Raw genomic sequence first — 26546 nt, 5'->3', positions numbered from 1 at the left:
GATTCCTGCGCTTAAAGATCACTCTGGCTCGCTTCAATACAACCCTTCCAAAATCAACTCAATTTTTAAGGACTACTATTCTTACCTCTATAACCTTCAAGATCACGCTATGTCTCAACCCCCTCCTCCCACTTCCATTAATGACTACCTGCTCTCTTGTGCCTTACCTCAAATAGATGCCTCCACGTCTGAATCCCTTAATCTCCCCATAACTGAGGAAGATGTCTCCCGTGCTCAAACATCAGAAGCCCTCAAAGGCGCCTGGCCCGGATGGACTTCCTTTTTCCTACTATAAAATGTTTCAGAGTTCTTTAGTCCCCCACCTTACAAACTCTTTTAATCAAATTCTTGAAGGTAATTTTTTCCCCATGGACACCACCAGAGCCAAAATAACGGTTATTCCGAAACCAGGTAAGGACCCCCATTTGGTGACTAACTATCGGCCAATCTTCCTCTTAAATACGGACCTCAAACTTTTTGCCAAAATTCTGGCAAATAGATTACATCCCATTCTCTCCTCTCTGATTCACCCGGATCAGGTAGGATTTGTACCCTCCCGCCAAGCCCTTGACAACACAGGGCGTACAGTAGACCTTATTCATCATATAAACTCTACAAAACGTCTTTCCCTTCTTCTTGCTGTTGATGCCGAGGCTTTTTATAGGGTCTCCTGGCCTTTCGTGACTCATACTCTCTTCAGCTTTGGTTTTAAAGGTAGATTTCTCCAAACCATTAGGGCCCTTTATCATAATCCTTCTACCTCAGTTCTTGCAGGAGGTATGCTCTCTGATTACTTCCCCATTTCTAATGGCACCAGGCAGGGTTGTCCTCTCTCTCCATTGATCTTCGCTCTAATTATTGAACCTTAGGCCTGTAAGATCTGAGCGAATCCTGATATTTCCGGCATCCTTGCCGGTGACTCTTCTTTCTATTTTCACTGACGATGTCCTCCTTACCCTCACTAATCCACTGATCTCTCTTCCAAATCTGTTTCAAGAACTCAACCTCTACGGACAACTCTCTGGTTATAAAATCAACAATGACAAATCGGAAGCTTTGTCTCTACACATCCCAAAGAATTCCCTGGATCTCCTTCGTCTTAATTTCAATTTGAGCTGGCGCTCGGAATTAATTAAATACTTAAGCGTCCATCTTACAAAATCTTAACACGGCCTTTACAAGGCAAATTACCCCACACTGTTCAGGGCCATAGAACAAGACATCTCTCATTGGCGGACAACGTTCATTTCTTGGATCGGCCTTATCAGCGCAATTAAAATGAATGTTCTCCCCAAACTTCTCTATCTCTTCCAGACCTTCCTATAGCAGTCCCTTCCCGTGTTCTTTCTTCTTTACAGGCGCTTTACGGCAAATTTATTTGGAACCACAAGAGACCTCGTATACGACGAATTGTCCTATTCAAGAATGCTTCAGTTAGTGGTCTAGGTCTCCCCTCATTATTCAAATACTACCAAGCCTCTAGACTTAGCCAATTAGTTGCCTGGCACTCCCCTAAGGGAATCAAATGATGGATTGATCTTGAATCAGCACTAACTAAAGTCCCCTCGGTCTCAAACTTACCGTGGCTTCCCAGGAAAATCAGGCCTATATCTATCTCATCTGTCCCTTCAGTCTCTCTCACTCTCTCGGTTTGGGACTCGCTTGATACCAAGTTCACTTTGTCTTCTCACCCATCACTTCTGACACCCCTATGGTCTCACCCTTCCTTTCTCCCAGGTCACTCGCCCCATATGGCTACTATATGGTCAGCAGCGGGCATCACCTGCTTTCATCATATCCTAGGAGGTTCTGCCCCACAATCTTTTACAGCATTAAGGGAGAAACACTCTCTTCCACAGTCTTGATTCTATCAGTATCTTCAAATCCGTCACTTTATCTCTTCGTCCCTTTCTTCTCCAGCTTCAATACAAAACCCTACGGCTATAGAACGTCTTTGTATCTACAGGCCCATGGATAAGGGAATCATTTTTCAAATGTATCACTCTATCTTAGTCCAGGACTCACCTTTCCTAGAGACACACGAGCAGTGTTGGGAAACAGATCTAGGTATCTCTCTAGGGGATGACACGTGGGAGGAAATTCGCCTTAATATATCAAAATGTTCGATCAGCGTCTCTATTAAAGAAAATTCTTATAAGGTCTACAATAGGTGGTACCTTGTTCCAGAGCATCTCCACCACATATATCCCCACTCCTCGAATCTCTGCTGGAGATAGTGTGGACAAGTCGGTTCCTTTTTTCATATTTGGTGGTCCTGTCCACATATTGTCACTTTCTGGTCCATGGTCCAATCTACCTTATCATCTATGGTCCCCCTTGCTACCCCTCTCACCGCTGCCTCGCTTCTTCTGTGTGCCCCAGTCCGTCAACTATCTAGACATGAGAATAAATTGGTCCTACATATTTCCTGTGCCGCCAAGTACCAGATCGCTAGATCTTGGAAGCAGCCACACCCCCCAACTCGTCAACAATTTCTCAATCGCATCTGGTATGTGGCCACAATGGAATATATAACGAGCCTCCAAAGTAACACGGTGGACAAGTTTAACGCAATCTGGACTCCTTGGTACAGCTCCCAAGGTGTGACCCCTCCTGGCCTTTCCTAATTCTCTGCTATCTCTATCTACTTATTTATTTTTAATTTTTTCCTCCCTTAGCTCCTCAGCCGTCTTCCCTCATCTCTCATTCTTTTTCCCCCAGCTCGCTCCTCCCCCTATCTCCATAACTATTTTTTCATTTTTTATTTAATTAGATGTGTGTGTATATATATATGTATGTATGTGTGTATATATATATATATATATATTTTTTTTTTTTCCTTCTCATTTTGTCATTCCCAACTATCTCTTTTTAGTGGTTTTTTTTTTTTTCATTATCTTCTATTTTCGCAATATATTTTAAAGTCAGTTAACTGTCTCTTTTTCTCTTTTTGTGATTGAGATGTTTATGTATGTAAATTATTTGTTGTTTTTTTTATCTTCTAAAATTTATGGGGATTGAATCTCTGTTACTTTTTTTCTCTGTTTGATATTGATCTCCCAATAAAATTATGTGATTATAAAAAAATAAAAAATAAAATGTATTTAGCTTTTTGAAGTGATAAATGTCACCAGTGATGTTACTGCGCCTAATCTCCCCCCATTGTCAACTATATTTTTTTCCAGTTTTAAAGCAACAGTTTACCCGTGCCCAGAGTCGGCGACTGAGCGCCGGGACATGGCTGCTGATGTGAACACCAGGATCGAGGACATGAACGCGGTGAGCGCGGGGGGAATCCGGTCACTCGCACCTACCAGCTGATATAAGCTCTATAGGCCTGACATGGAAACTCCAGGGATTAAATGTTATATATGATATTTTATTTTCAGTTCTCCTGCTGTCTTGTAGGAATGAGCTGACCGATCCATAATGCTGGGTGCGGCATGTTCTCATTGTCAGACCCCTTCTCCTTGCAGGTCATCACCCAAACCGAGTCCCACCGCCAGCGCGTCCTGTTGGAGGCGGCACAGAACCTGCCTAACTGGGTGATTAAGGTGACGAAAATGAAGTCTGTTTACCATGTGCTGAACCTGTGCAGCATCGACGTCACCCAGCAGTGCGTCATCGCCGAGATTTGGTGCCCTGTGGCTGACAAAGAGCGTATCAAGCGGGCACTACACCTGGGAATGGTGAGCGTACACTGCCACTCCTCTTGTGCTGCCCATGTGTCTTCTCACTCCCGTAGCATCGGTTATTTATTGCAACGTGTAAGAAAGGGTATAAGATCCTGACACACATGCTCTGGTGAGCTGACGCTGTCTGTGTGATGGGGAGAAAGTCTCTACATTTGCATTTTATTGTACATTAAACGTTTACGTCCCTACGTTTCCCATCAGAGAAATCTCCTGATATAATGGGAATCTTTATTTTCATTTTTTGTCCGGTGACCTCTGCCCATTACCCCTCACTCAGATTTATATTCCACGTGTGTTAGTCCTCTCCCTTCGCTTCCATTCACTCCTGTTTTGGAAGAACTTTTTAAAGTCTGTCAGTGTCACAAGCGATGTTACAGATTAACTCACACTCAGGTCCCGCTGTATGATTCCCGAAACATTCACCCCGAGAAGCGATAATATCAGATAATAGCAGACACGTGGCAGGAAGCAATGCAGGTTGCTATGGGCAACATCACTTCTTAAATAGAACTCCCATTTTAGTAAATTTACCCCTTACAGTATAAGCAGCCTACAGCAGAGATCTCAATGTATTTGTGTAGAGACAAATGTATATACAAACTAATCCGCTATTTTGGATTTCAGTACCATCTGTATGCGGATGATACTCAAATCTACCTATCCTCACCAGATTTATCACCATCTGTATTGGTCCGTGTCACTGAATGTATTTCTGCCATTTCATCTTGGATGTCATCTCGCTACCTGAAACTTAATATTTCTAAAACAGAATTAATTATATTTCCACCGGCCAATAACAGTTACCAATCTGATCTCTTTATCACTGTTGATAACTCAACAATCCACCCCACCCCACCCCACAAGCTCGCTGCCTTGGTGTCATCCTTGATTCTGAACTGTCCTTTGTTCCCCACATTCAATCTGTCTCAAAATCATGTTACATACATCTAAAAAACATATACAAAATTCGACCATATCTCACACAAGACACTGCAAAAACGCTAATCCATGCACTCATTATTTCCCGCATTGACTATTGCAATAGTCTCCTTACTGGTCTTCCCAAAAACAGGCTATTGCCATTACAATCCATTATGAATGCAGCTGCGAGGCTTATCTTCCTTGCCAAACGTTCATCGTCTGCTGCCCCGCTCTGTCAGTCCCTCCATTGGTTGCCGGTTTTCTGCCGTATTCAATACAAAATACTGTTACTTACACATAAGGCCATTAACCGAATTACACCAACATACATCTCTTCACTCATCTCAAAATATCTCCCAACCCGACCTCTCCGCTCAGCACAAGAACTGCGTCTCTCATCCCCACTCATTACTTGCTCCCATTTACGGTTACAGGACTTTCTTCGGGCTGCACCCACTCTATGGAATGCCTTACCACACACAATAAGACTTACCTCTACTCTTCAATCCTTCAAGCGTTCCCTGAAAACTCACCTCTTCAGACAAGCGTATCAGATTCCAGAACTGACCACATAACCTTCATAGCTTCCATGTCTTATCACATCCCCTCTCACAGTCCACACATAACCTCACATATTGTCTTTCTCTCACATCCTCCTGACATTTTGCCGACATTCCTGTGTGACTGGATCATGCAGCCACCAAGAAACTCTGCATTCTGGCTGGACCAAATTGCAATATATAGCACCTATCCTTGTGTATAAATGCCTATTCCCTTATAGATTGTAAGCTTACGAGCAGGGTCCTCCTACCTATATATCTGTCTGTTATTACCCTGTTTTGTTCTATCAATGTTTCCAATTGTAAAGCGCAACTGAATAAGAAACTGTTAATAAATACTCCGTGTCAGACAACCTAAGCATGCCTGTACCTATCAGTCTGCAATGTAATATGCCCGGTACTGTATGTATATATAAAGAAATATAAGGCCAAGGACATCGCTAACCACAAATCACCTCAGCCGAACTAGTTTCTGCCTTCATCAACGTATATGTTTTATGCTCTGTACCCCAGGGTCTATGCACCGAGTCTGCACAGAGTAGTTATCTCACTTCTTTATGTTAGAACCTCGGAACCACGACGTCTGTCCACACGCAGTAATCTGTAACACCTGCGCTGTGCATCTCTCTTATTACAGGATCGCAGCGGCTCCACCATCGCCCCCATCCTGACCAATATACCCACAAAGATCGAGCCACCAACCTTCAACCGGACCAACAAGTTCACCTCCGGCTTCCAGAACATTGTGGACGCGTACGGTGTGGGAAACTACAGGGAGATGAACCCAAGTAAGATCCATAAACTTAGATGAAGAAACTATGGGGATCACGTCTGGGAAAGTCACTGAATAAGGATACAAAGTGGCGGCCATTTTGCTTAACCAAGAGTTAGAACTTTTCTGTAGTTTGGTTGGTTGACACCGAAGGACCTGCTGTCGGTGTTCCATGGCCGTAGAAGGCCTGGTGGGGCAAAAGGCCGGCTCTAACATCACCAACACTTTATTTTGTCATTTCCTGTAAACCAGAGTACGGGGTGTTGAGGAGAGGGTGATGAGAATTTGGGAGGGGGAAGCCTCATCTCCAATTACAAATAGGTTAAACAAAATTGGGCTTCTTACCACTATATGTAACAGCGGGAAACGAAGCCGTCCTCTGTTGTAGGGTCAGTAGATGCCTTCAAAGAGCTTGTACGGACAGATACATTATTTATTGTGAGATTTTCATGCCAATTAATCACATTTAATAAGACTGTTCCATCTATCTCTAGTAAACAGAACATTGTTCATCATTAATAATTGAATCACACCAAATGCCTCTCTGTGTGATTTTGGGGAGAACCCCACATGCCAAGCTTCTGAAATTTAACTTTCTTATTTCGTTTGTCCAGCCCCTTACACCATCATCACTTTCCCCTTCCTCTTCGCGGTGATGTTTGGCGATTGCGGACACGGCGCCGTCATGCTGGGATTTGCAGCCTGGATGGTTTTGAATGAGAAAACTCTCTTAGCTTCAAAAAGTGACAATGAGGTGCGGTTATAACTGAGTTTATTACTATATAATGAATACATTCAGCTGGTTAAGGTTTATGGTACAATGAGATGATCTTTAGTAGTATAACAGTAAAATGTTTATTTTTTTTGGGGGGGGCAACTTTCTAATAGAAATCTGCACATTTTTTGGAAACTGACGCGTTTCATAAATGTTCCTCAAAGTCTCCTCCTGTCTGTGGCACCAATAACAGTTGTGTCCTGCTCCGTTCTACTTCAGATCTGGAACACGTTCTTCGGGGGGCGATACCTGATTTTCCTGATGTCCATATTTTCCATCTACACCGGATTCATCTACAACGATTGCTTCTCCAAATCAATCAACATATTCGGGTCATCCTGGAGAGTGCGCCCCATGTTCATTAACAACACCTGGAAGTAAGTTTCCCTTTTCCTTTGATTTTATATTGCGTTGAGAAAAGATAATTTCACATATGCAGAGTCTCACGTATACAGGGATGGTGCCAAAGGTGTATCCTAAAAGGGAAAATAATCTACTCAGAAAGACATGCCATTAATGGAAATAATTTTTTAACAATATTTTGAATTAATTTTGCACAATTTGAGCCGTACAACAAAATCCGGAAAAAAAAAAAATTTTATGCACAAAAGTTGAGTTTTAGGTCGTAGACAGATGATGGGTCTGTGATGGTTTATGGGTCCTCACATGGGTCAGTGACGCTACTGGACCTGAGAGTCAAACATAAGGTTCATCAGTATGGCTACAGATGTGGTTGCTGAAGACGGATGAACTCCTGGTGCTTGGGCCAAGATGGCGGCTCACCTGTGCGCGTTGTTGTAGATGAAATACACATAACCATCATTTTACTACTCTCTTGTCCAATAAGAATCCTATTAATTTTATTTTGCCATGTTAGGTCCACCACCACTGCGTTACTAGACCAATCGCCTGGTGCTGTACATATGGCAGAGTGCCTGGCCAGCTTCAAGTAAATAGGAGATTGTACATTTCTCCAATGTACTCTGCCATTCTACTGTCCTCTACTGCCCCTGTATCTACTAATGGAGACCGACTTCTCTGCCACACATCGACGATATTAAAGGGGAATGAGGAGGAGTGGAAACTGCCAAAATAGCCACCTTGTTATATAGTATAGGTACCTATGTCGTATGATTTTGTCATGTTACAATGCCGGCTTCTTTCTCCACAGTGACCACCTGTTAGAGCAAGGCATTGACTTACAATTGGACCCGGCTGTGCCTGGCGTCTTCTCTGGGAACCCCTATCCCTTTGGGATCGACCCGGTAAATATCCTGTCCGTGCAGAAGAGGTGGCACCTCCGGCCTATAGTCTGGGACTGTACTAGAGTTGGGGGTGGAGGGGTTATAGCACACCCCAGTATCTGATAGCATTTCCGTCTTGTTAGATCTGGAACATTGCAAAGAACAAGCTGACCTTCCTGAACTCCTACAAGATGAAGATGTCGGTCATAATGGGCATCACGCAGATGGTCTTTGGGGTGACAGTTGGCCTAATAAACCACATGTAGGTTTTTTGTAAGGACGATCCTAATCTTCTCACAATAGGAAAAAGTCTTATACTAGCTTATCGCTAAATTATCTCTAAACATCACTGGTGTGTCTCATGAAAGGTGGTATCACCCCAGATGGGAGTACCACCGTTCATCGCCAAGTGGGGTCTCTATCCATACAAGTTGTTGAATCTTTTACTATTTTTCTATTTTCTTTTTGTTTTGATCTTTGTTTTCTGCTCTGCCCTCTATATCAAACCTCCTGTTGGGTTAGGTGGTGGCACCTTTTGATTATACGGGAGGGAATTTAGGCGGTGAGCTCAGATGTAACCGGTACTGATGCGAATGATGCGCTGCACCATGTGGTGGCGCTATACAAACTGTAATGATTTAATCTGTAACATTTTAATATTTCGGATTCTCCCCAGAAACTTCAGGAGACACATTAATATCATCCTGCAGTTTATCCCGGAGATGATATTTATCATATGTCTCTTTGGATATCTGGTCTTCATGATCATCTTCAAGTGGTGTCGCTTCAACGTCTATAACTCGCAGAAGGCTCCGAGTATCCTCATCCACTTCATCAATATGTTCCTCTTCAACTACAACGACCCGACCAACGGCCCCCTCTACGAGCACCAGGTAACTCGGGCGCTGGAATGCGGGGCTAGTGAGTAATGCGTAGAAAGAATAGTGCGAGCATGGAAGCCGCGTCCTGCAGGTACCACACGGCATTGCTATATAGAAGCAGCAGCACAGAAAGAATAGTGCGAGCATGGAAGCCGCGTCCTGCAGGTACCACACGGCATTGCTATATAGAAGCAGCAGCACAGAAAGAATAGTGCGAGCCTGGAAGCCGCGTCCTGCAGGTACCACACGGCATTGCTATATAGAAGCAGCAGCACAGAAAGAATAGTGCGAGCCTGGAAGCCGCGTCCTGCCACTAGAGGGCAGTTAATTAAAAAGTTAATATTCCTGCATTTCTGATCGAGTCCTGACAATATTCTTTTACTGCCATTTCACAAATGATGTTTCCTTTTTATAGTCCTAAAAACATAATACACTCATAAAATAATCTCGTACAGGTCAGCTCAGGTCATATTGGGGGCTCGTTCTGAGTCGGATGCATCTGTTTGCATGGACGCAAATGGCGAGTTTTAGTATACAGCGCCTGCGCTGTGCGTATCTCAAACCGATTCTATCTTGGCTGGATCTGTCTATAGGGTAGATGTACTAAGCCTTGGAAGTAGATAAAGTGGAGAGAGATAAAGTACCAACCAAACAGCTCCTGTAAATTTTTAAACACAGCCTGTAAAGTGACAGGAGCTGATTGGATGGCACTTTTTCTCTCTCCAAGGCTTAGTTCATCTCTCCTTGTGTGAAATGGGCCTTTCCAGCTGGGAACTGGGTGGTGACAATGCGATGGGATGGAGCTGATCTTTCATGTGGGAGTGCAGAAGTGTTCCAGGAGTGAAGCTAGAGCTCTGCACTGTTCTGAGTGGTGCGTACGGGGAAGGGACGCCTGTGCCTGATGGATCTCCTGTACCCAGTGTGGGGCTGGTGCACGTGCCGTTACTTATACTGAGGTTGCAGCTGTGGATGGAAACACGGAGGGCGGAGCTAATTCCCGCCTAAGGCCGCACAGGTCCTTGCATTAACCCTACGGACACTCGCATTAGCATAAGGTAGTAAGCAGTGGTGACGCCAGAGGTGTGTGGCTGCAGCGCATTCCAATATTCACGCAGGGGAGCTACACCAACTGCCAGTGATGTTTGGCAGTGTATGGAGTGGCAGTTGGTGTGGTTCCACTAAGTGGATATTGGACAGCGCTGCAGCCTCACCTCTGGAGCTGCCACTGGTAGTAAATTAGGCTCCCACGGCATCCTGCGCACACAGCATCATTGCGTTCACCTCAGAATCAGCCCCACTAAATATTACCCAGGTCAGCACTAGCGCAGTCATATGCTCTGTAATTGTTATTTGTGGCCTAAGGCTGTTGTCACACACACAGTAAGGCTGTTGTCACACACACACACTAAAGCTGTTGTCACACTCACACACTAAGGCTGTTGTCACACACACACACTGAGGCTGTTGTCACACTCACACGCTAAGGCTGTTGTCACACTCACACGCTAAGGCTGTTGTCAAACACACTAAGGCTGTTGTCACACACAGTAAGGCTGTTGTCACACTCACACACTAAGGCTGTTGTCACATTCACACACTAAGGCTGTTGTCACACACACATTAAGGCTGTTGTCACACACACACTAAGGCTGTTGTCACACTCACACACTAAGGCTGTTGTCACACACACACACACACACTAAGGCTGTTGTCACACACACACACACTAAGGCTGTGTCACACTCACACACTAAGGCTGTTGTCACACACAGTAAGGCTGTTGTCACACTCACACACTAAGGCTGTTGTCACACACACACACACACTAAGGCTGTTGTCACATTCACACACTAAGGCTGTTGTCACACTCACACACTAAGGCTGTTGTCACATTCACACACTAAGGCTGTTGTCACACACACACTAAGGCTGTTGTCACACTCACACACACTAAGGCTGTTGTCACACACACACACACACACACACACACACACACACACACACACACACACACACACACACACACACAAAGGCTGTTGTCACACTCACACACTAAGGCTGTTGTCACACACACACTAAGGCTGTGTCACACTCACACACTAAGGCTGTTGTCACACACACTAAGGCTGTTGTCACACTCACACACTAAGGCTGTTGTCACACACACACACACTAAGGCTGTTGTCACATTCACACACTAAGGCTGTTGTCACACTCACACACTAAGGCTGTTGTCACACACACACACACACACACACACACACACACACACACACACACACACACACACACACACACACACACACTAAGGCTGTTGTCACACTCACACGCTAAGTCTGTTGTCACACTCACACACTAAGGCTGTTGTCACACTCACACACTAAAGCTGTTGTCACACTCACACACTAAGGCTGTTGTCACACTCACATACTAAGGCTGTTGTCACACACACACAAGTAAGGCTGTTGTCACATTCACACACTAAGGCTGTTGTCACACACACACACACACACTAAGGCTGTTGTCACACTCACACGCTAAGTCTGTTGTCACACTCACACACTAAGGCTGTTGTCACACTCACACACTAAAGCTGTTGTCACACTCACACACTAAGGCTGTTGTCACACTCACATACTAAGGCTGTTGTCACACTCACACACGCACACACACTAAAACTGTTGACACACACACAAAGCCTGTTGTCACACGCACACACACACACTAACAGGGGTATTCAATTTGGAGCGAAAATTTCGGAATCTTCATTTTCGCCGATTTCAATTATCCCCGTATTCAATTTCAAAGACTTTTCGCAGGTTCTAAAAGTCTTTGAAAAAAACGGAGATAACTTTTCACCACTGAATAGGTGGCCGAAAAAAGTGCTGAATTGGGGTTTAGGGGTTCAGGCTTAAAAAAAATAGCCTGTACCCCTGGGAATCACATTTAAAAATAAACTGTGTCAAAATAAGTTTAAAAAAAAATTAGGGACACCCCAAAGAAATGAATTAAAAATTTGGGGTGAAAAAAAAGTGGAAAAAAGTGTTTAAAAATAGGGAAATAGGTTCAGAGGTGTTCTGTAAGTATGCGGCAGGTGTATTCTAGAATAGATTATTAGCGGCAGGTGTATTCTAGAATAGGCTATTAGCGGCAGGTGTATTCTAGAATAGGCTATTAGCGGCAGGTGTATTCTAGAGTAGATTATTAGCGGCAGGTGTATTCTAGAATAGATTAATAGCGGCAGGTGTATTCTAGAGTAGATTATTAGCGGCAGGTGTATTCTAGAATAGATTATTAGCGGCAGGTGTATTCTAGAATAGATTATTAGCGGCAGGTGTATTCTAGAATAGATTATTAGCGGCAGGTGTATTCTAGAATAGATTATTAGCGGCAGGTGTATTCTAGAATAGATTTATAGCGGCAGGTGTATTCTAGAATAGATTATTAGCGGCAGGTGTTTTCTATAATAGATTATTAGCGGCAGGTGTATTCTAGGATAGATTATTAGCGGCAGGTGTTTTCTAGAATAGATTATTAGCGGCAGGTGTATTCTAGAATAGATTATTAGCGGCAGGTGTATTCTAGAATAGATTATTAGCGGCAGGTGTATTCTAGAATAGATTATTAGCGGCAGGTGCATATTTGCAGAATTTTAAAAAAATTACTTTAGGGACATAAAAATATGCTAGTACCCATTTTCATGTACCCCAAATTTGATGGGACCATTTAAAAAATTGAAAAAAATAGCTCTTCTGCATCACTTCTTCAATGTCGGAAAAAAAACACGTGCCGCGGCTATTTAAAACCCCGACTTTCATTTGCAGGCTAAAACGGGGGTACCCATAGTGATCCCCCATGTTTTGACAGTTTTAGGGGGTCCTACAATTTATTTCAGGTAAATCCCGTTTTTTTTCATCGATCCTATTTCGCCGGCTCCCGTTTTCGTAGCTTTTTAATTGAATACGGGGATAAAGCGGGCGCGTGCCCGATAATTTATCTCAGGAAAAGCTCCGATGTGGAGCGAAAAGTCCAGCATGGACTTTTCGCTCTCATATTGAATACCCCTGTAAGGCTGTTGTCACACACACACTAAGGACCTCATTCAGACCCGCTCACAAGTGCTATGCGCTCGCAAGCGGGTCGATGGTGGGGCACTGTGCATGCGCCACGCGCAAGCCCCGTAGTGAGTGAGAAATGCACTTGCTCCTGGGCTCGCTACAAACGGAGCGACTGTCTCTTATTATGGGATGGCTGGCTGCTCTGTTACTGCAGTAGGTGTATGGAGGTGTGCAGCCATACTGGATAAGCAGGGACACTGTGGGGAGGTGAGAGGAGCGATTCCCTGCAGCTGATATGTAATGCAGTATAATAGGACTTTATTAGGTGTATCTTACAGACCTCTCCTGACGTTTTCACTGATGTACTGACGGGGGAGTCAATTAAGAAGACTCTCACCACCCTTCTTCCAACCAAATTCAATCACTAGGTTCCAGCTGCACCAACAGGGAGCTCCGGGGAACGTCTCTTACGCACATTGCTGCCGTTGTGCAGTGCCCGTCTCTGGTCATGGCAGAGCGTCAGGAGTGCGGCACAGTGCAGGTCCTCACCTCAGCACATTTACCTCAGGGCTCCCTGTGACTGACTCTGTGTAACTGTCACGTGCGGCTGGTTCCAGCAGCTTCCGAGTCATGGGATCTGCTACTGACTCCCCACATACTACCTCACCAGCACTTATATGTATATGGTCATTTATACTATGGTTCCATGTTACCCATTCTGTGCTATATACACAGTGCACAATGTATTTTCATGTTCTAATGACAGTATTTACATATATACATTTATAATACAGCTCCAGCTTTAGTGGGCTACCACACCAGCCAATCAGCTCCGAACTGTCATCTCACAGGCTGTGTTTGAAAAATGGCAGTTAGGAGCTGATTGGCTGGTACCCAGGGCCAGATTAACAATGGGGCGGATGGAGCTACAGCTCCAGGCCTCCACATAAAAATAGGCCCATTGTCATGACAACATGATGTTGTCTGGCCATCTGCTCTCCATATGATCAGCCATAAATCATAAATCATAGAAATACAATTTTACCTCACAAAAATTAAGCATTTTTTTTCTTTTACATATTAACGGAGACATTGGGGCTAAGAGTATAGTTGGTGTACACACCCACATGGCACTGGTCACGCCTCCTCTGCTTCTCATAATAGGCCCTTGGTCATTTTCAGCTCCAGGCCTATGTGGCCCTCAATCCGGCCCTGCTGGTACCTTATCACTTTTCTCCTAACACTGCTTAGTAAATAGACCTCTGAGACTGTTACACTCGCATACTGAGGCTGTTGTCACACACACGCTAAGGCTGTTGATACACCCACACTGAGGGGCCCATTTATCAAAGTGAATTTGAGGTAAATTCCTTGAAAACACACGTTTTCGGGGGTTTACCTCAAATACTAAGTATCCCCCGGATGTATGAAGGAGGGATGATCTCCGATACCTGCTGCGATCCCTCTATTGCCGCTGGCAGCCGCCTCCCCCATAGGTTTCTATGGGGGATGCGATGCTGACAAATGTATCAATATCGGGAATGCGTTAGCCGCTGTAGTCTAATGCAACTTACCGCACATTTAGCCATGGATCCCTCCACCGGCAATGAGAGCCGCGCATGTGCAGTCCGCGGGACTGCGCGTGCGCAGCAGCCCCGACTGCCCTCTGGAGACATCGCAGGGAAAGGCTCCTTATGGAGCCCGTCTCCCTGCATGTCCCGGATAATACATCCGGCAGATAGGATCGCATTTTGCAATGTAATCAGGGGTGGTACTGCATGCCCTGATCGCATTGCAAAATGCGATCATTAATAAATGGGCCCCTAAGGCTGTTGTCACACACACTAAGGCTGTTGTCACACACACTAAGGCTGTTGTCACACACTAAGGGGGTCTTTCAGACCCGCTCGCGAACGGCAGGACGCTCGCAAGCGGGTCGATATTCCCCCACTGCGCATGCGCACGACGGAGGGAGCTCCTTCGTGCGCATGCGCGAGACCCGGCGAACGACGGGCTCTCCATCGCTCCAGGTCTCGCACCAAAGATGTTGATTGACAGCACGCCACCTTTGGTGGGCGTGCTGGGGGCGTGCCTGCCAGACAGAGGCGTTCCCATGGCCGGCCCCACTGACATCACTGGTGATGTCAGTGGGAGTGATTTTGGCTCTGATAGAGCCAAAATCACTCCTGGGCTTGCGGCAGCGAGACCCTACCGCAGGGTCTCCGTCGCAAGCCCGATGGTCGCGATGATCAAGACCATCGCGACCATCATCATGGACGCTCGCATATGCTGTGGGTTGTCACCCACAGCTATGCGAGCGGCTAGGAGGCCGCTCCATTTTCAGGGAGGAGGGCCCTGATTCAGAGCGAGCGCTCTGGTCAGAGCGTTCAGCTCTGAATCAGGCCCAAAGGCTGTTCTCACATACACACTAAGGCTGTTGTCACACTCACACTAAGGCTGTTGTCACACTCACACTAAGGCTGTTGTCACACTCACACTAAGGCTGTTGTCATACTCACACGCTAAAGGCTGTTGTCACACTCACACACTAAGGCTGTTGTCACACACACACTAAGGCTGTTGTCACACTCACACACTAAGGCTGTTGTTACACACACACAATAAGGCTGTTGTCACACTCACACACACAGGCTGTTGTCACACTCACACACACAGGCTGTTGTCACACACACACACTAAGGCTGTTGTCACATACACACTAAGGCTGTTGTCACACACACACACTAAGGCTGTTGTCACACACACACTAAGGCTGTTGTCACACACACACACTAAGGCTGTTGTCACACTCACACACTAAGGCTGTTGTCACACTCACACACTAAGGCTGTTGTCACACACTCACACTAAGGCTGTTGTCACACACTCACACTAAGGCTGTTGTCACATACACACTAAAGCTGTTGTCACACTCACACGCTAAGGCTGTTGTCACACTCACACGCTAAAGGCTGTTGTCACACTCACACACTAAGGCTGTTGTCACACACACTAAGGCTGTTGTCACACACACTAAGGCTGTTGTCACACACTAAGGGGGTCATTCAGACCCGCTCGCGAGTGGCAGGACGCTCGCAAGCGGGTCGATGTTCCCCCACTGCGCATGCGCACGACGGAGGCTGTTGTCACACACACACACTAAGGCTGTTGTCACACTCACACACTAAGGCTGTTGTTACACACTCACACACTAAGGCTGTTGTCACACTCACACTCTAAGGCTGTTGTCACACACACACACACACACTAAGGCTGTTGTCACACTCACACACTAAGGCTGTTGTCACACTCACACACTAAGGCTGTTGTTACACACACACACTAAGGCTGTTGTCACACTCACACACTAAGCCTGTTGTCACACTCACACACTAAGGCTGTTGTCATACACTCACACTAAGGCTGTTGTCACATACACACTAAGGCTGTTGTCACACTCACATGCTAAGGCTGTTGTCACACTCACACACTAAGGCTGTTGTCACACTCACACACTAAGGCTGTTGTCACACTCACACACTAAGGCTGTTGTCACAGACACACACTAAGGCTGTTGTCACACTCACACACTAAGGCTGTTGTCACACTCACACACTAAGGCTGTTGTCACAGACACACACTAAGGCTGTTGTCACAGACACACACTAAGGCTGTTGTCACACTCACTAAGGCTGTTGTCACACTCACACACTAAGGCTGTTGTCACACACACACTAAGGCTGTTGTCACACTCACTAAGGCTGTTGTCACACTCACACACTAAAGCTGTTGTCACACACACACACTAAGGCTGTTGTTACACACACACACTAACGCTGTTGTCACACTCACACACTAAGGCTGTTGTCACACACACACTAAGGCTGTTGTCACACACACACTACGGCTGTTGTTACACACACACACTAAGGCTGTTGTCACACTCGTGTCCTTTCAGAAAGAAGTGCAGAGTTTCCTGGTTATATTCGCATTAATCGCTGTTCCCTGGATGCTCCTGATAAAACCTTTCGTCCTAAGAGCCAATCACCGCAAGGCGCAGCGCATGGTAAGTGGGGGGGGGAGAGGGGTTGTCGCTCAAGTGTGGGGTCGGTGCCTTATTAATGAGAGCTATAGCTGTGATTTGTGATAATTTGGTGCAAAAGACGCCTCATTAAACATATTGGCCATTCTCTGGCGTCTTTCTCCGGTACCTACATGGACATTTAAGAATCAAGTCTATAGCCCTAGAGCCCAGCTATAATTCCTAAATACATCCTCTCTACCATTTGAAGCTTATTTGAATGTCTTGGTGTTGATTTTGGGTGCAATACAGGGCACATTAATACACCTAGCCCCCACTGTGCCCTAGTCTGCCCACCTTCTCTACTCAAACAAAAAGTATGGTGGTCGCTCACATCAACTTAATGACATTGCACAGGTGCTTGTAAAGGGCGGGGTTTACACTGAACTACAGAAAAAAAGGGATATTCCCTCCAGCACACTGCAGCAAAATCAACAAAAATACTTGAATCCTACATGATAATAGAAATTCAGAGGTATTGGTTTACATACATTTGCAAATATATGAATAAACGCTGGGCCAACGTCAAGGCTCCTCTATACCAGCGTCCCTAACATTATGGGGTTCACGTCCGAGATGCAGGGAACCCCAAAAGAATCCAGCCAAGGACCATCCCCAGGGCATCACACGAAAAATAGAAAAAAGGTGAAAGTGAAGTGTAAAGTATAGTTGTGTAAAGATAAATCAATAAGTGTTAATGGTAAGGGGTTAAAATTACATAAATAATAGACAAACAAATAGAAAGGTGATAAAAAAATATCTATGTGAATTAAGTGGTGATGCCCTGAAAAAAGGCCAAGCCAGAGCAACTTCAGGGGCCCCACGCCCAAACGCTCACCCCAAAATAATTGTTGCTACCTAATAGTAGCACCCACTTCTCTTCTCGGCATGAGCCAGCTATCGCACCTCCAGTCACCGCAGAACCACCTGCGCACCGCAGTGCCGCACTACTGTGAATGACCCATAACAGTGCAAAGTTCCAGTAATATCGCCCATATTTCAGCCTCCTTATATGCTGTAGCTCCGAGTGTTATCTCAGTAGCGGCGTCGCCAGGCGGCTGACGGTGAGTGAGCGCTCGGCTCAGGCGCAGCTTCTGCTCTGTCTCCCTCAGCTGCCATCATCATCCTCACCTGAGGATAATATTGAGATCACCGAGATGGAAAATGTCCAAACAAATCACTCCAAGGAGGAGAAGAAGGAGAAGCACGGAGGAGGACACAGAGATCAGAGAGGAGGACACGGAGATCAGGGAAGAGGACACGGAGATCACGGAGGAGGACACGGAGATCACGGAGGAGGACACGGAGATCATGAGGAGGTACAAGCTCAGTGACAAAATGTTCTTTATCTACAGTGAGTCTCCAGCGTGGCCCATAGAGAGGTCAGTGTAACTACAGTGCTGGTTAGAGCCAGATAACACAGACACTCGGGGGTATATTTACTAAAGAGGTTTTAGAGATGTTGCCCATAGCAACCATTCAGATTCTAGATATTATCTTCTAGAAGGTGCTAGTCACATGTTAAGTAGAATCTGATTGGTTGCTATGGGTAACATCTCCACTTCTAAAAATCCTGCACTTTAGTAAATATACCCCTCAGGTTAGATAGGGTTCTAGATTGCGTTCTGGAGCTGTAACGTCCTACTGATTGCACCATCATCTCCCAGAAGGACATATAAAGCCTCATTATTAGTATGATCCGTCCCAGATACAGCAACTACTAAAACTAAGTATCCAGCCCTCCGCATGAGCCGCTCGTACATTGCGAACCTTAGTCTATATGGAAACGTATGGATGTTACTTGTGTCTATAATGGAGGATGTACTGTATGTAGCCCTCCATCATGGGTGACAGTCCTGCTTATAAATTCCATTGTAACATACTAAATCTTTCCCATAGTCCATGGATAAATAAAACTGTACATCAGAGGGGATATCCGCTCCCTCTTGTGGGTCTTTAATAATCCGCTGTACAGACACCACATCATTGGCCCCAAGAACCGTCTTTGTGACTTCTATAGACAGAATATAAATCTGGGTGATGAAATAATCTCTATTATCTCCGCTTGTTAATAAATCTCTATAAGACCTGGACCGTGGCAGGAATAATGCATCTGTTTTTCTCTCTATAGTTTGATTTTGGAGATATATTTGTTCACCAAGCCATCCACACCATAGAGTACTGCCTAGGCTGCATTTCCAACACCGCCTCCTACCTGCGGCTGTGGGCGCTGAGTCTGGCTCACGCACGTAAGTCACCATGACCTCAATGTAACAATCTATAAATGAAGGGCTTCCTGGTTCCTCTATATAACCTGCACATAATGTATATACTGGTATAATTGCCGTCTCCTGCCTGAGTCTCTGCAGTTTCCATCTTGTCCCCAGTGTTACTCTGTATCCCCTCTGTACTCACCAGCCCGGTGTTTCTCCCCTGCAGAGCTGTCGGAAGTGCTGTGGACCATGGTGATGCACATCGGCCTGTCCAGTGCGGGCTGGGGAGGGCTTGTTGGCGTGTTCATCATTTTTGCTGTCTTTGCCGTTCTCACGGTGGCCATCTTACTGGTCATGGAGGGGCTGTCCGCCTTCCTGCACGCACTCCGTCTCCACTGGTAGGTAACGTCCTAGGTTGGGTCATTGAAGCAAAGTAACGACACAGCGCGTAGAGGATATTTTGCGAAGTGACGGATCGTCTTTATATCATAGGAACTGGAAGTATAATGTGCTGTGTTCTTCCATCATATTATTGTAACTTGCTGTATTTACAGTATAAATGTACAGACTTATTATTACTATTATTATAGAAACGTTGTATTATGAAGTCTTATTTAAGATATTACACAAAAGTAATTTTGTATTGGATTTACATTTCTGACACTGATGCAGAAAAATGGTCCCATCATAAGTGACTAAGGGGTGATACAGCCAGGATCGTCATTGCAAAGCTGCACGCAGGCTATAGATATGATAATAATTCATTTATTAAAACTTGCAACATAAAATACATAAATATCATAAATAAAATATATATCATATAATAAATAGTATAATAAACATAACCACAACGAAACTTAAATACACACAATATTACTTCATATAATATATAGGCTATAGATATATGATGTATGCATGCAGGCTATAGATATATGATGTATAAACGCAGGCTATAGATATGATGTATGCACACAGGCAGCACACAGACAGCATGCAGGCTATAGATATATGATGTATGCACGCAGGCTATAGATATATGATGTATATATGCAGGCTATAGATATATGATGTATACATACAGGCTATAGAAAAATGTTGTATACACGCAGGCTATAGATATATGATGTATACACGCAGGCTATAGATATATGATGTATACACGCAGGCTATCGATATATGATGTAAGCACGCAGGCTATATATATATGATGTATGCACGCAGGCTATAGATATGATGTATGCACGCAGGCTATAGATATATGATGTATGCACACAGGCTATAGATATATGATGTATGCACGCAGGCTATAGATATATGATGTATGCACACAGGCTATAGATATATGATGTATGCACGCAGGCTATAGATATATGATGTATGCACACAGGCTATAGATATGATGTATGCACACAGGCAGCACACAGGCTATAGATATGATGTGTACACACAGGCAGCACACAGGCTATAGATATGATGTATGCACACAGGCAGCACGCAGGCTATAGATATGATGTGTACACACAGGCAGCACACAGGCTATAGATATGATGTATACACACAGGCAGCACGCAGGCTACAGATATGATGTATGCACACAGGCAGCACACAGGCAGCACACAGGCTATAGATATATGATGTATGCACGCAGGCTATAGATATATGATGTATGCACGCAGGCTATAGATATATGATGTATGCACGCAGGCTATAGATATATGATGTATGCACACAGGCTATAGATATGATGTATACACACAGGCTATAGATATGATGTATACACACAGGCAGCACACAGGCTATAGATATGATGTATACACACAGGCAGCACGCAGACTATAGATATGATGTATGCACACAGGCAACACGCAGGCTATAGATATGATGTATACACACAGGCAGCACACAGGCTATAGATATGATGTATACACACAGGCAGCACGCAGGCTATAGGTATGATGTATGCACACAGGCTATAGATATATGATGTATGCACGCAGGCTATAGATATATGATGTATGCACGCAGGCTATAGATATATGATGTATGCACGCAGGCTATAGATATATGATGTATGCACGCAGGCTATAGATATATGATGTAAGCACGCAGGCTATATATATATGATGTATGCACGCAGGCTATAGATATGATGTATGCACGCAGGCTATAGATATATGATGTATGCACGCAGGCTATAGATATATGATGTATGCACGCAGGCTATAGATATATGATGTATGCACACAGGCTATAGATATATGATGTATGCACGCAGGCTATAGATATATGATGTATGCACACAGGCTATAGATATGATGTATGCACACAGGCAGCACACAGGCTATAGATATGATGTATACACACAGGCAGCACACAGGCTATAGATATGATGTATACACACAGGCAGCACGCAGGCTATAGATATGATGTATACAAACAGGCAGCACGCAGGCTATAGATATGATGTATGCACACAGGCAGCACACAGGCTATAGATATGATGTATACACTCAGGCAGCACACAGGCAGCTTTGCAATTGTGATCCTTGCTAATCTTCAAATGTAGCAAGAGGTATATGACTCCCCCCTGCTGCATTTGCGATTCCAGCACTGCGACGGAGGTCACAGGCTGGGATCACCATCGCGTCCATCAGTGGTCGATGGTTGTGATGGCAAATGGTGCAGGGCTGCCGGCTAGCTGAGTTGACACAGTCCCTGCGCTTGCAACTCCCGGAAAACGGGGCGGACAATTCCCAGTTTCTGGGAACTGCGGCCGCCCAGTCCCACCCCTTAAATGATTCTGCCTAGAGGCATAGAAGGGTCTACGTGGGACTACGCAGGACTCATTCTGCGATAATCAGGAATCTGCGATCAGTATTACACCAGCCTACATTGCTGCATCAGGCACTAAATCCGCCATAGAATGTTTCCCCCCCGATCCTGATACAATGATGAGTGTGTGTCAGTGTTTGCTATAAAAGTCCTGTAATGGGGAATCAGTGTAAGATAAGATTATAACGTGCAGCTGTAATAGTGACTATTTCTGGGCTCTCCCCCTCCTATTTGGGGCACATCTCCCTTTATAATATGATGTAGCTGTGCCCCATAGATGACCTGGGGCGACCTCTGACCTCTCCTGTATTCTCTCCCTTTATAATATGATGCTGCTGTGCCCCATAGATGACCTGGGGCGACCTCTGACCTCTCCTGTATTCTCTCCCTTTATAATATGATGTAGCTGTGCCCCATAGGTGACCTGGGGCGACCTTTGACCTCTCCTGTATTCTCTCCCTTTATAACATGATGTAGCTGTGCCCCATAGGTGACCTGGGGCGACCTCTGACCTCTCCTGTATTCTCTTCCTTTATAACATGATATAGCTGTGCCCCATAGATGACCTGGGGGTGACCTCTGACCTCTCCTGTATTCTCTCCCTTTATAACATGATATAGCTGTGCCCCATAGGTGACCTGGGGGTGACCTCTGACCTCTCCTGTATTCTCTCCCTTTATAACATGATATAGCTGTGCCCCATAGATGACCTGGGGTGACCTCTGACCTCTCCTGTATTCTCTCCCTCTATAACATGATGTAGCTGTGCCCCATAGATGACCTGGGGCGACCTCTGACCTCTCCTGTATTCTCTCCCTTTCCCTAGGGTGGAGTTTCAGAATAAGTTTTACTCCGGCACCGGGCACATGTTCAGTCCATTCTCCTTCCAGCGCATCCTGGATGGAACTGTGGATAATTAAACTGAGTGTCATCATGGCGCCAATCCTACCTTCATGTCAGTAATTGCTACAGAGACATCCGCTGTCCATAAACCTGAATGATGCACAATAAAATTTAAGTGTATAAGAATTTACCACCCTGTGTTTTAGATTTACTGTCCTGCAACACAAATGTGACATCTCCATTATACACAATGTATAGTCCGTGGCGCAGTGTAACCACGGATACCTCTACTGATACACCAATGATAAGGGGCCACGGGACAAATATAACATAGATTCCATCTCAGCTCCAGTACACCCTGTGCACCCTCCTACACCTGACAGCACCGTCTGTACACTGACCTGATCTGCACATCCTGAAGGCATAGAGGAGGGCGCAGTAACATACAGGAGCGTGTAGTAGTAACATGAAGGAGGGTGCAGTAGTAATGTGCAGGAGTGTGCAGTAGTAACATGAAGGAGGGTGCAGTAGTAACATGAAGGAGGGTGCAGTAGTAACATGAAGGAGGGTGCAGTAGTAACATACAGAAGGGTGTAGTAGTAACATGCAGGAGGGTGCAGTAGTAGGAGGGTACAGTAGTGGTAACATGAAGGAGGGTGCAGTAGTAACATGAAGGAGGGTGCAGTAGTAACATACAGAAGGGTGTAGTAGTAACGTGCAGGAGGGTGCAGTAGTAGGAGGGTACAGTAGTGGTAACATGCAGGAGGGTGCAGTAGTAACATGCAGGAGGGTGTAGTAGTAACATGCAGGAGGGTGTAGTAGTAACATGCAGGAGGGTGTAGTAGTATCAGGCAGGAGGGTGTAGTAGTAACATGCAGGAAGGTGTAGTAGTAACATGCAGGAGGGTGCAGTAGTAACATGCAGGAGGGTGCAGTAGTAACATTCAGGAGGGTGCAGTAGTAACATTCAGGAGGGTGCAGTAGTAACATGCAGGGGTGTAGTAGTAACATACAGGAGGGTGCAGTAGTAACATGCAGGAGGGTGCAGTAGTAACATGCAGGAGGGTGCAGTAGTAACATGCAGGAGGATGCAGTAGTAACATGCAGGAGGGTCTAGTAGTAACATGCAGGAGGGTGCAGTAGTAACATGCAGAAGGGTGCAGTAGTAACATTCAGGAGGGTGCAGTAGTAACATTCAGGAGGGTGCAGTAGTAACATGCAGGAGTGTAGTAGTAACATGCAGGAGGGTGCAGTAGTAACATGCAGGAGGGTGCAGTAGTAACATGCAGGAGGGTGCAGTAGTAACATGCAGGAGGGTGTAGTAGTAACATGCAGGAGGATGCAGTAGTAACATGCAGGAGGGTCTAGTAGTAACATGCAGGAGGGTGCAGTAGTAACATGCAGGAGGGTGCACTAGTAACATGCAGGAGGATGCAGTAGTAACATGCAGGAGGATGCAGTAGTAACATACAGGAGGATGCAGTAGTAACATGCAGGAGGATGCAGTAGTAACATGCAGGAGGGTGCAGTAGTAACATGCAGGAGGTTGCAGTAGTAACAGGCAGGAGGGTGCAGTAGTATCAGGCAGGAGGGTGCAGTAGTAACATGCAGGAGGGTGCAGTAGTAACATGCAGGAGGGTGTAGTAGTAACATGCAGGAGGATGCAGTAGTAACATGCAGGAGGATGCAGTAGTAACATGCAGGAGGATGCAGTAGTAACATACAGGAGGGTGTAGTAGTAACATGCAGGAGGGTGTAGTAGTAACATGCAGGAGGGTGCAGTAGTAACAGGCAGGAGGGTGCAGTAGTAACAGGCAGGAGGGTGCAGTAGTAACAGGCAGGAGGGTGCAGTAGTAACATTCAGGAGGGTGCAGTAGTAACATTCAGGAGGGTGCAGTAGTAACATGCAGGAGTGTAGTAGTAACATACAGGAGGGTGCAGTAGTAACATACAGGAGGGTGCAGTAGTAACATGCAGGAGGGTGCAGTAGTAACATGCAGGAGGGTGTAGTAGTAACATGCAGGAGGATGCAGTAGTAACATGCAGGAGGGTCTAGTAGTAACATGCAGGAGGGTGCAGTAGTAACATGCAGGAGGGTGCACTAGTAACATGCAGGAGGGTGCAGTAGTAACATGCAGGAGGGTGTAGTAGTAACATGCAGGAGGGTGTAGTAGTAACATGCAGGAGGGTGTAGTAGTAACATGCAGGAGGGTGCAGTAGTAACATGCAGGAGGGTGCAGTAGTAACATGCAGGAGGGTGCAGTAGTAACATGCAGGAGGGTGCAGTAGTAAAATGCAGGAGGGTGCAGTAGTAACATGCAGGAGGGTGCAGTAGTAACATACAGGAGGGTGCAGTAGTAACATACAGGAGGGTGCAGTAGTAACATACAGGAGGGTGTAGTAGTAACATGCAGGAGGGTGTAGTAGTAACATGCATTAGGGTGCAGTAGTAACATGCAGGAGGGTGCAGTAGTAACATGCAGGAGGGTGTAGTAGTAACATGCAGGAGGGTGCAGTAGTAACAGGCAGGAAGGTGCAGTAGTAACATGCAGGAGGGTGTAGTAGTAACATACAGGAGGGTGCAGTAGTAACATACAGGAGGGTGTAGTAGTAACATGCAGGAGAGTGCAGTAGTAACATACAGGAGGGTGTAGTAGTAACATGCAGGAGGGTGCAGTAGTAACAGGCAGGAGGGTGCAGTAGTAACATGCAGGAGGGTGCAGTAGTAACATGCAGAAGGGTGTAGTAGTAACATGCAGGAGAGTGCAGTAGTAACATGCAGGAGGGTGTTTAACACATTTTCCTCAGGATGCATAATACATAAATACACTTACCAGTACAAATACCAGACAGACCCCCACCATCCATGACGCCAGATCACCCGCTCTGGCACTACATTGTGATATCACGGATCACGCAAGATCTTGCGGCATGGACAGCACACCACGTGAGCTGCAAAAAACATATATGATTGGTGGAAGGTTGTTATGGAGACCAATAAACAAATACATCCTGGGTACATTAATGAATGGTGGCTGTGATGCCTATAACGCACAATTGCCTCTTAGGTGTCTATCTAGACATTGTCTACCTTTTTACTGTAGATATTTAGACCGGATCCCCGAATTGACCCAGGTATCTCATCATCATGTAAATGTAAAAAGGGGATAATACCAATGTTATCTAGGAAAGCTGTTTCCAACATAGTATTCACGTATTCATTTCTATTGTGTATCCAGTCTCTCAGGTAACGTAGGTGAGCAGACTATAGGCACTAATGTTGGGTAGAATAATGCCACCGTTAGATCTATGTTGCTGGAGTATTACAAGTCCAATTCTCGCTCTCCTACCATTCCAAATAAATGTGTGTCCCCTCCTCTCACTCTCCATAGTGTCTTTTGTAGTTGATAAAATGGGAAGTGATTGGAGAGAGTAGAGAAGTCTTGGCCTAGATATTAAATATTAAGATGTCGCCATCTCTCAGTATACTCCCTAATACTGCACAAAATACTCTTTATGTTGATAGTATATAGATTATCAAGATATTTGGGTAACTGTACCCTTAGATATGAGATTGATTTAGTCGTCCACTCAATGGGGATCTCCATAGTATCTATGTTTAATGCTCTGAAATCTTCCTTCCCTCCCCAAGCAACGTGTCCCAAAATCCTG

At 45.3% G+C, this 26546-nt stretch overlaps 1 protein-coding gene across 1 annotated transcript in view; it reads left to right on the top strand.

Moving 5' to 3' along the window:
- ATP6V0A4 (ATPase H+ transporting V0 subunit a4) overlaps positions 1–23065 on the top strand; it is a 45540-nt gene extending 22475 nt beyond the window's left edge. The window contains exons 9-21 of the mRNA XM_088463172.1: positions 3186–3279; positions 3477–3689; positions 5814–5964; positions 6563–6702; positions 6943–7100; positions 7895–7988; positions 8111–8229; positions 8644–8860; positions 16865–16972; positions 18100–18306; positions 19119–19236; positions 19427–19598; positions 22859–23065. Of these exons, the coding sequence (XP_088319298.1) occupies positions 3186–3279; positions 3477–3689; positions 5814–5964; positions 6563–6702; positions 6943–7100; positions 7895–7988; positions 8111–8229; positions 8644–8860; positions 16865–16972; positions 18100–18306; positions 19119–19236; positions 19427–19598; positions 22859–22952 (1885 nt within the window). The 3' untranslated portion in view covers positions 22953–23065. The remainder of the gene's footprint in view (positions 1–3185; positions 3280–3476; positions 3690–5813; positions 5965–6562; positions 6703–6942; positions 7101–7894; positions 7989–8110; positions 8230–8643; positions 8861–16864; positions 16973–18099; positions 18307–19118; positions 19237–19426; positions 19599–22858) is intronic.
- Positions 23066–26546: the final 3481 nt, after the last annotated feature.

Source organism: Taudactylus pleione, unplaced genomic scaffold (assembly GCF_031769625.1).
Source record: "Taudactylus pleione unplaced genomic scaffold, aTauple2 ptg001329l, whole genome shotgun sequence".
Lineage (NCBI taxonomy): Eukaryota > Metazoa > Chordata > Amphibia > Anura > Myobatrachidae > Taudactylus > Taudactylus pleione.
The sequence above is the reverse complement of the archived record's forward strand: the minus strand, read 5'-3'. Positions and strand labels throughout refer to the sequence as shown.